Source organism: Nuphar pumila, chromosome 4 (assembly GCF_984573655.1).
Source record: "Nuphar pumila chromosome 4, dmNupPumi1.hap1.1, whole genome shotgun sequence".
NCBI lineage: Eukaryota > Viridiplantae > Streptophyta > Magnoliopsida > Nymphaeales > Nymphaeaceae > Nuphar > Nuphar pumila.
Window position 1 is genome coordinate 17,653,356 of NC_143252.1, and position 11,297 is coordinate 17,664,652.

Below are 11,297 nucleotides of genomic sequence, written 5' to 3' on the forward strand. Positions count from 1 at the left end.
AACTGGTGCTCTCCGGCGTTGTCGTCCTCCGTGAACCGGTGTCGCCGTCCTCCGTGAACCGGTGCTCTCCGGCGTCACCATCCTCCGTGAACCAGCGTCGTCATCCTCCGTGAACCGATATCGCCGTCCTCCTTGAACCGACGTCGTCGTCCTCCGTGAACCGGCGTCGCCGTCCTCCGTGAACCGGCATGCTCTCCGGCATCGCCGTCCTCCGTGAACCGGCATGCTCTCCGGCGTCGGCGTCCTTCGTGAACCGATGTCGTCATCCTTCGTGAATCGGCATCACCGTCCTCCGTGAACCGGCATCGCCGTCCTCGAGCGATCACTCTGCATCATCGTCGTCCACCATGAACTGACTTGCACAACGATCACTCTACATCATTGAAGTCGGTTTAAATCGAGCGCAGTCGATTTAAATTTTGAACGGGGAGAGAGGGAAAATTTCGCGCTCGGTTTAAATCGAAAATTAGCGAGAGATTTAGCGACGAAAATTTTCCGTCGCTAATTCGTCGCTAATTAGCGACGGATTAGCGATGGAAAAAATTCTCTGGCTAAAATGTTTTCTTGTATTGAGAATTAGCGACGAAAAAATTGTTGTCGTTAATCTGTCGCTAATTAGCGACGGATTAGCGATGAAACAACTTTCATCGCTAATCCGTCACTACTTAGCGATGGATTCATGAAGAAAGCTTTCTCTAGCTAATCTGTCGCAAATTTCCGTCGCTAATTAACAGTTTTCTTGTAGTGTATTTGCGAGAGATGTTTCACAAATATTTATATGATTTTTTATATGCAAAAGAGTATGATATATGTGATTTTGATGGTTTCAGTTTCACCGAGATTTCACAAATAAATTTATGCGAGTTCATGAAGTCTAAATTTAGACAAAAAAACGTGCGATGCTAGATTTAAGTGGGTTTTGAATATATTCGAGGGATGGTACAATTTTATCAACAAAATACCTAAATTCACAGTTGTAAAAGGTAAAAGTGGCTTAGCGATGTCGGATATTTGTAATTTTGGATATTTAGAGAATATAAAAAATTATAGAGTTTTTAGGGAATCACAACAAATTACCCGTATACGGTACGATCATTTTCTATAATTTGAATATGTTTATCTAATATCTAATGAGTCGAATATGGTATTAGCCACGTTTGACCTGAATCCGAGCGGTTTGCATCCCTAAAATAAAGGAACCAAATATAGAAATAAAACAAGAAACATGCTGAACTGCTCACTGTTTTCCACAATGTTTCTTTTCCATCTTATTTCTTAGCCTAAAAAATGGCAAAACATAACAAGGCTTGTGGACTTCCATAACGTAATGACTCCACTGCAGTGGCCTTCTTTCCTTTCCTCCTTGGCTTGTTTATCTTGAATGGATTAGGATACAATATCTCCCCTCTCACCTTCAACTTCACTCAAGGAATAGCAACTTCATTTCCCATCAACACATTTTGGGCAATCAATGCAGCACTGATTCTCCACCTCGTTGACATTGTTTCCTCCTTCCTTGGCCTGTTTTTCTTGAATGGAATAAGTTGGCAAGACCCGAACTTCTATTCCACTCTCACCCTGATCAACTTCAGCCAAGGGAGCCTTGTCATTATCCACTTCTCCCATCTCTTTGCCCTTACCCCACAAGACTCCATAGAGTCCTACAACTATCAAGAGAGATCCCATGACACTGCAATGATATCAATAGAATTTTCTTTTAACAAAAGAATTAGCCACTAAGACATAAAAACATGAAATTTTTGTTAAGATTATTTTTGGGATAATTAAGATGTAGACCAAGTTCACGAACTCCAATATTTCTTCTGCTTAGCTTCAAGAGTTCATGAACTTGCACAAGCATCTTTGCAAAACTGTAGATCCCTAGCTTTTCCACTTCATTCACCAGTCATGCATAACTATGGGATACAATTTGTTTAGAACCTCGTCTCAAAGTACAAAATCACAATACATAGATCAAAAGAAGCATAACCAGGATCAAGAATCAACCCTGTATGAGTCTAAAAGATTGTAAACGATGAACTTGTTCAGGTTTCATTTCATGGCCAAACATACCATAAGTTCCTCCAATAACAATACTTAGTTTTTTTTTAAAGGCAAGCTAGTGTTAGGCAGACCCCTATCAGTTATACAACTATACCATTGGGTTTTGAACCTGCAACATCCAAACACAAGGTGACGTGCACTAGCTGCTCCTACCAGACAAGCAGAGCCCCCATTGGTACCACAACAATACTTCGTAGTTGCAATAATCTTGTGATAATTTAACTTTCGCTGCAATTTTCATGGAAAAATAATGTTTAAAATTTGTGGCGTCTAATAGGGCAAGTTTTCTTTTCCAATGTGTTTGTTCAAGTGAGACAACTACAAAAGTTAGCATTTGGCCTAAGATGATAAGAAAAAAGAATGTTGAATTTTCATCTGTCATGAAATTAATCAGGTCTGTGCAAAGTCAGTCTAATGACTCTTTACTCTGCAAAGATCAAGATTAAATAAATGTTCAATCTCTTTATGTTCAAGAGAGAGAGAGAGAGAGAGTCATTAGACTGAATTTGCCAACAAAGGCTCGATCCGATTGTCTGGTAGGAGCAGTGATTGCAAGTCACCTTGTGTTGGGACATTGCAAGTTCAAATCCCAATGGTACTCTGCTCATTAGGGTCCCTCTCCTTTGATGGCCACTTTTATAAGACAAATGAGACCAAAGACGATATACAGGCCTACCAGGGCTCTGCTCATCTAGTAGGGGCGACTTGTGAATATCAACAAGTTGACAGGACATCACAAGTTTTAAACAACGGGTGACATCCCACTATCGAGGTGCACTCCCGGTGGACATCGGGGACCTCAAGGGTTTTACCAACCGGAGGCCAGCCAACAGGGCCGTACCTGTGTTTTATGGGGCCTGAGGTGGAGGGAAAAAAATGGGCCCCGTATTAATAGTAGGAGGTCGGGGGCAGGGCTTCAAAAGTTTTTGAGCCCCTATTAAAAATGGGCTCCCTAAAAATAAGCCCCTTATTAATAGTAGGAGTTCGGGGGCAGCACCTCAGAATTTTTTTGCGCCCCCTATTAATAGTAGGAGTTCGAGGGCAGCGCCTTTAATTTTTTTTGGGGCCCCTATTGAAAATGGAATCCCTATTAAAAATGGGCCCCTAATTTTTTTTTTTGGCCCAGGTGCCCTGAGGCCCAAGTCTCATTGGCCTCTTGACAGGTCCGGCTCTGCCAGCCAATGGGTTTTTTTCCCTTGAACTATCCCAAAAAAAAGATGAAATAAAAATAGAGGGAGAGTGTGCTTCTTACCTTCCAAGATACAATTTTTCATCGAACAAGGCCCACCCGAAGAAGGCTACAATGATCAGCAGCAAGGGGCTGAACATGGATACAAAAAGAGGGCCTCTTCTTTGTATGCACCATGACATTGCTGAGAATGCTATCCCTGATCCCACTACTCCCTGCCATTCCAAACATAGTCTTCTGTTAGGAGCCTTGCTAAACGTTGGGTATCATGAACTGCACTCCTCTCTAGGATGTTTTGTGCATTATCTCCCAATAGGAAGCTAGTGGCTCGGATAATTTGCATATAGGCAGCTAATATATGGTGAGTCAAGCCCCTTCAGGTTTTAAATATTAAAAAAAAAAACTCACTTTCCCTTTCTAGAAATTACTCTGCTTTTACCTTCAAAAATTACTTATTTGCGCTTAATTGTAGCAAAAAAACTAAAGAGCTATAAAGGTGACATTCAATACTTTCAAGACAGAAAGGATTAACTATTATTTTTAAGAGTTAAACTAGAGTTAGGTGAATAAAAAATAACTGAAGCGGTCAACTAGGCAATTTCTTAAAAAGTTAGGGGTTTATCTTAAATATTTGAAACTTGAAATGGTTAAATGTAAATTTGCCATATCTTAGGTGCCTGTATCTAAATTAACTTGGTGACTCAAACATCCTAATTAATCTTATGTTGGCAATCAAGTAACTAAGTATGGGCATCAAGGATTGGACCCGAACTATAGCCAAATTGTCTACATTGGATCGTAATGTTTAAGATGTTAACTGATTTGGGGTCTTAGTCATCTCGGATCGAAAACTTAACTGTGTATACGACCGCAAGGAGCCTAGAGTTCCAGCCCAACGCCCAGGCTGATGGATTCCTTTCCATGCATGCCGTAATGAGTGCTGACTGAATGGCTGCCATGAAACAAAGCATGGACGTGCTAGAATAAGGAGCAGCGAAAGTCCTGCTTATCTTAGCCTACAATCAGCACACACAAACATCAAGTCATGTAGCAAATATATATACCTTTTTTGAAATAACATGAAAGTGCATAATTGTCAGCCTTTAATATATCAAACACCTTGTATTCCCTCAAATGAAAATACTGAGATATTTAAGTATTCATTAGTAAGATCTCAAAACAGGTTTATTTTATTTTATTTTATATTTTTAGTTTGTATTCCCTTTTTCTCATATTGTTGAAGGATTCAATTTTGTTAGTTTTAGCTGAGATTTTCCCACTAAAAGTGATAAAAAAATGTAAAAAATCTTATGAAAAATACTGTGTTGAATAATTGTCGCTTTAAACAGCTTGCCACAGTGGTGATTGCCTCTCCTAAAAGTGATTTCTGTGAACAGATCTCGGCTCTTTTTGTTGAAAAGGAGTGGCTAGAGGGAAACATGCAATGCATCTTGTGATGGCATGTGAATGAGCAAACTACAATGTCATGCAAAATGTAAGCCATAAATGAATTTGAGCGCATTGTAAAAACAATGGGTTATATGCACCTGTTGGCCTTGACTCTATTCATATCTTACGTACCTTCTTCTTCATACTTCAGCCAGCCCCGTTTGTCTCATAAAAAAGGCAACCATTTTCATATGAAATGGTTGTCTTCCACTGGGTATATTTGTTTCAAGTTGCATGAGAAAACGACCATTTTCCTTGAGAAAGGATATGCTCCTATGAAACAAATGCACAAGGAAGAATTACTTGAGTACACGTGTGTGTAATCTTATGGACCTTTTTTTTGTATGAGTAACCCCTGCCGAAAACCAGGTCACGGGCCTGACTGCCTACCCATTATTTTTCTTTTAAAAAAAAAGGGCCTGCCCCCTGTTAGGTAAATCTCAGGTGGGGTCATTGACACCTAAACCCTTATATGGAGTCCACCACTTAAAGGTACCCACACCCCCAGTCAAATGGGACTTAGGAGGAAGGGTCCACAAACTTTTCCCAGGCCCGCTGCCACATAGGCGACCCTGGCAGGTGTGTGTGTATGCTTAATTATAGTCATATATATTAAGGGTTGGAGGATCAGCATACCTGCAGTATGAACCAAATAGCCCAAGCAAAGCAACTGGCTACCACCATGATGGAACCAATGATAAAATCAGTGGGATTGCTGTCTTTGGTTTCTCCTGATCCCTCGTACCCAATGTTCCAATGGATGCCCGAGGACCAAAGATTCAGTTGTGCTCCCTTGTAAAACGTCATCAGCATCGCACCGCCCACGCATAAAACCGTCCCCAACACCTTCGCCTGCCCAGCTAAGCTCCTAATCCCCACTGTCTCCATTCTGCATAACCACATAACGTTATATATATAACTATCAAATATCTTTTTTTTTTATGACGAGGACATGGCATTGGATAGAAATAATTGGAGGAGAAGGATTTATGTGGAAGACCCATAATGATTTTCTTTGTTGGTTCATATCGCCGACTCTAATTGTTTTGGGATGAACGCGTAGTTGTTGTTGTTGTTGAGGAACCCTCACAGGAAACAGGGTTACTTAATGGACTCACTGACCGACATTGAAAGCCCTTATAGAACACACCAATTAAAGGCACCCACACACCCGGTAGGAGTTGAACCTGAGATAAAGGGGTCGACACCTTCTTCCCATGTCCGCTGCTACTCCAGCGACCCAAGAGTATAGCTATCAAATATCTCTCACTAATACGCGTAACACTGTATACACCTGGGGCAGATGAGTGAAAAGATCAGGAGCAATATGATTGCACAAGTATTTGTGAATTAAGCACCTGATCACCTTTCATCTTGGGGACAGGGCCTGCCCAAGACCTGATGGAGGGTGATCGGGTGCTTAATGCACAAACTTTGTGCATTCATATTGCACCCAAACCTGACTCAGCAGATGAGGCCACATTGTATATAAACTGATCAGCGGTTATAATAAATTCTCACTGCATATATCATTTGGGAACTGCAAGAGATGTCTACCAAGTATTGAGATGTACCTTGGGGATTGACTAATGGGTTATATCCATGGTTGCCAGTTGAGGAAGCGGAAGCGGGAAGTGAGGCACTTTCAAAATTTTAAAAAGAAGAAAGCGTGGGACGACTTAGGAGCGAATCAGAAATCGTCTCGAAAACGAGGGAGAAGCGAGAGAGAAGCGAAAAAAGAGAAAAACATAAAAATATAAAAAAATTGAAAAAATAGGGGAAGCGATGGAGAAGGGAAGCACGGGGGAAGCGAGTGAGAAGCGCGCTTCTCATTAAAAGAAAGCGTGCTTTCCAAAAAAATAGTGTGCATTTCAAAAGAACGACGTTTTGCGCTTCAGGAAAGCACACTTCCCCACTTACCTAGGTGCTTCCGGTAACTCTGGTTATATCACTACAAGAAAATGGGTTGTGCAACATGGCCTTTTTAAACTTTCAGGCAATTTCTCGCAATATTATTGCTAGATTTTTATAAATCTCACAATATTTGTCTCAATGGCTGGAAGAAAGCATCTGATGCAAATTAACAAGCATAAGTGACACTGACATGCATGCATGCCAACACACATGCGGGTGCGCATGCACACACACACAAATGCACATATCGCCAAGAATTTTACCTGAAAGGAACGGCCATGATGAAAGTAACAGCCGGTAGTAGATTGTTGAGGGCGCACCCAATTGTTGGTGACACAAATTTGAGACCCGCAAAGTATAAGCCTTGGTTCAGTGTAGCCCTGCACCATTAGTTTTTTGGCTTCCCTGGTTACAAAAATATTTTGAAATGGGGAATTTTGAAGATGCATGGGAAAACGCTCATAAACTCACCCGAACAAGGCACATAGGAAAATTTGAAACAAAATTGGCCATGTCAGCTTCACTCTTGTTTTCCTGAAACAAAATAAATATGAAGCATTGAGCCATAGTAACAGGCCTTCATACATATATGCAATACCACATGGTTTAAAGCAATCAAAATCAATGACTCTTATTGCATAAAACTATATGATATAAGTCCACAAGGACACTTCTTTCTTGGAACTATGACATGAGTTCAACACTGAGATCCAAAGTTTTTTTTTGGAAACTAGGAGAAAGGACATGATTTTTTTTTTATTTTTGAATCACATAAAAGCTATTTTCTTATTATCTTAGTGTATAAAAATGTTTTCTATTAGAAACTATTGAAAACTTTTAAAGTATATTGAAATAATATTAAACTAACATCTATACGTGTTAGGGTATAGTGTCAGCATGTAAGAGCGCGTGTCCGGATCATCTCACCAGGGACACGACACTTAGTGGTGCATCCAAAGAACCTTGGATGCTTTGCTGTCCAAAGTACCTTGTATCTATCCACAGACAGGGTATTGGTACTATCCAGCATGGGTGATTCGGTCGAGTATTTTACAAAGTACTTAGACCACATAAAACACACAAATTTGTTAACGCAGGTAGTGATTTTTACGTAAAAACATGAACGCAGAAAATTGCTGAATAAACACAAAACACAGAAATTTTTTACATGCACAGCGATTTTTTTGTGTTGTGCTGGTTCCAGCACTTTGTAAACTACTCGGGCTCGATCACTGGATCTGCTATGCCTTGGGGTGGAAAAAAATTGACAAGGCTGGACGGACTTGCCCTTAACACCACCCATGATCGATGATCATCGATGTGCCTGCTTCTACCCCATCATTTTCTGGTCAAGCCTGTGGCCGGTGGCGCCAACAAAATACAATTAACATGTATAACCTAAGTGATGCAAGATAATTGTCTTGTGTCATCAAAGTTGGTGATAACCTGCTGGTTTTCTAGCCATGCAAGTGTTTTTAACAATACCATCAAACACTAGACCATATCATTTGGTGTGTGTGTGTGTGAGTGAGAGAGAGAGAAAGAGACCCCAACCAGTCTTCTCTCTTTACGATTTTAAACACTTCCAAATAACAAAGTTATAAGCGTTTGCTTAATCTAGACGTACATCAGATTAACTTAGTGGAAAACATGAATTAAATGAACTATTTTTCAAGTTCAAACGTGTTTTATAAAATGATAAAAATCAATGGCGCAAATTGCACTTAGATTTGATGATAAAAAGGTCAAATTTGCTTTATATATAGGAAGAGAGATAGAGAGAACTACACCATTTATTTCTCATACCATTCCAGATCCCTTTAAAATACATACTTGCATCTGTTTTTTGCTTAATTTAACAAGTAGATGTGGTCTCTCTGCTTTATTTAGTAAAAAAAATATGTATTAATTTAAACACTTTTCATATTTAGATATGTTTCTAACTTAACAAAAAAAATGAACGATTACATCAAAAACTTGATTAACTAAAAACCAAGAATTCTTGTTAAATCAATTCAATCTAAAGCATAGCTTTTAGTTAACAAGTAATGATAAACACATCTACAAGTTTGGATGAAACACACACACACACACATATATTTTGTATTTTGTATCATGACTATCTATTTCATATTGAGCTAGATAGTTAGGGTTTTGGTCAAGTTCCAATTGGAACTTGACCAAACTCAAGTTGTTGGAGCTAGTCCAACACTAGAATTCTACCCGTTGGACTAGCTCCAACAGCTAGAGGGAGAGTTGTTTATGAGCTCTCCTCCCCTCTCTCTTATAAATAGGCGGTGCATCCCCCATTGTAACTTACTTGAAGCAAATGCTTTTTAAGCATTTATATTTTGAATAATTTTTTTTTTGTGTTTTCCATATTTATACCCTTTTACGGGTCATGTGTGAAGTGTCTTTCTAGACACTTGTTTGGTTGATTCAAGTGCTTCAGTGGAATACCACCATTTTCTTACATGGTATCACGGCAAATTTAGACTGAGATATCAAATATCCCAGAGGAGAATAAGCAACTTCTATTCTTAAAAAATATCTCAAAAATCCTAATGCAAACATTTCAAAATGAGTTTTAAGAAGAGTTTTGTACCATGACACCATACGGTAGTACAAACTCTTTTTTTCATAGATGTCTACCAAATGGAAAATCTAACCGTACAAGTTTGGATGAAACACACACACACACATATATATATATATATATATATATATATATATATATATATATATATATATATATATATATGTGGTGGTTTTGTACCATGACACCATACGGTAGTACAAACTCTTTTTTTCATAGATGTCTACCAAATGGAAAATCTAACCGTATAGATGTGTTTAACATGATTTATTTAGTATATTAGAAGGTTTTATCATATTTTTTTTATAGGCAAGCTGGGGTTAGGCAGACCCCTGCCAGTTATACAACTATATCATTGGGTTTTGAACTTGCAACATCCCAACACAAGGTCATGTGCACTAGCTACTCCTACCAGACAAGTGGAGCCCCCCCCCCGTCCCGTTGGTAAGGTTTTATCATGTTGAATACACTATATAAGATCCTATTTTTGAGATGGTGAAAATCGAAGAATCACAATTCATGAACATAAGGGTGGTTTCAAAATGAAATAACACATCATATTTGGGTCAACATATGAAAATAATAAATAGAATATGCTAAATATGATCTAGGCTTAGATTTTGTTTTCAGAGCTTAAATTCATGTAAATCAATTTTTTACCACCATAAGCAATACCATCATAAAAGCACTCTAAGAACTGAAAACATGAGGACTAAATGTGTGAACCGAGATTTTCATGATATTTTAGTGAACCGAGATTTTCATGATATTTTATTCTTTTACTTAAATCTGACTATATGAATGTGATCTACATGCATGGTTTTCATAAAAATCAGCTATTGAGTAATCCGATTACAATATGTAAGTGAAATTTTTAAGGCTTAAAAGTCAATGGCTCAGAATTTTCATACCATCTAAAAATCATAGTTTTTGTTGAAAATAGATAATCTAGCAGTACTTTTTAAGTGAATTCACCATGTTAGCACATCTGGATGGTAAGATTTGCAAAAACAAAATGTCAAAAAATGAGTACTTGACACGGTAATTCTCATAGTTCTAATGGCCTATATATATATATGGATAAAAAATGGCTACTAATAAAGGTACGGAACTATAGAAATCATAGGTGCAAGTTGCATCGACTCAATCTATCCACGTAGATGTTTTCAGTATGACTTGTTTTCTACGGTTTGGATCATGTTTTCTGATGTAAAAATGTGATATTTTGAATTATAAAATTTTGACACATTGCGGGATGTTGATTTTTGGATCCCTTTAAAAATCTAATTACTTGTCATAGTCACGATTCAAAACAAGTTTCCTACTAAAAAAACATCTAAATCACATCCCTAACATTTGATCTACAAAAATTAATTTTTTTTTTTGAAGAAAAGAGTAATTTCTACTCATTAGTTTTGTAGCCAATATTAACCATATATATATATATATATATATATATATATAGAGAGAGAGAGAGAGAGAGAGAGAGAGAGAGAGAGAGAGTCGAAAGTAATTCAACATTACCACTCATGAAGATCAACAAAATGTTGAACCCATGAACTGAACAAGAACAAAAGCCAAAACAAATAAAGAAAGCACAAGAGAAAAGAACATTAGACAGATAAAATGGGCTCACGCCGGAGAGAGAGAGAGAGAGAGAGAGAGAGTACCTCTCGAGAAAGTAAGCAAAAGGAGCAGTGGAGAGGGTGGCAACAACCTGCCGGTAAGTGACCATAACGAAGGGGTTCATGCCGGAATTCATGGCGACCTTGGACACTATGTTGAGTCCCGCAAAACCAAACTGGGTTAGGATCATAGCAAGACTGGGCTTGAGCCTATCGAACATGCTCTTCCCCATTTCTAATTCCCCTTACCTGCTCAGTACTTCCGGGAGAGACACATCCAGTGAGAGCACCAAAAGCATGGAGGGGGGCATGGACATATATACATAACCAACGAGCCCAAGTGAAATGTAAGAGGGAGATGTGCAGGAGACAAAAGCATGACGTCCCGTAACCATAAACCCTTTTTTTTTCTCAACAGAAAGCAAAAAAAGAAAAGGTGGCACTTGTGACGTCTTCATGC

The 11,297-nt window shown here is 38.7% G+C and overlaps 1 protein-coding gene across 1 annotated transcript; it reads right to left on the bottom strand.

The window, feature by feature from the left end:
* Positions 1-1,440: 1,440 nt before the first annotated feature.
* Positions 1,441-11,070, bottom strand: LOC149839541 (WAT1-related protein At1g09380-like). Its single transcript, XM_090004887.1, has 7 exons — positions 10,883-11,070; positions 7,088-7,150; positions 6,880-6,996; positions 5,339-5,591; positions 4,183-4,269; positions 3,317-3,468; positions 1,441-1,690 (listed from the first exon to the last, which is right to left on the bottom strand). The coding sequence occupies exons 1-7, from the start codon at positions 11,068-11,070 to the stop codon at positions 1,441-1,443; spliced, it is 1,110 nt and encodes a 369-aa protein (XP_089861013.1).
* Positions 11,071-11,297: the final 227 nt, after the last annotated feature.

Coding starts and splice junctions, on each gene's coding strand:
- LOC149839541 (XM_090004887.1), bottom strand. CDS start 11,070: ATGGGGAAGAGCATGTTCGATAGGCTCAAGCCCAGTCTTGCTATGATC. Junction 3,469..4,182: donor TTCAGTCAGCACTCATTACG/GCATGCATGGAA, acceptor TTGGAATGGCAG/GGAGTAGTGGGATCAGGGAT. Junction 1,691..3,316: donor GAAAAATTGTATCTTGGAAG/GTAAGAAGCACA, acceptor ATATCATTGCAG/TGTCATGGGATCTCTCTTGA.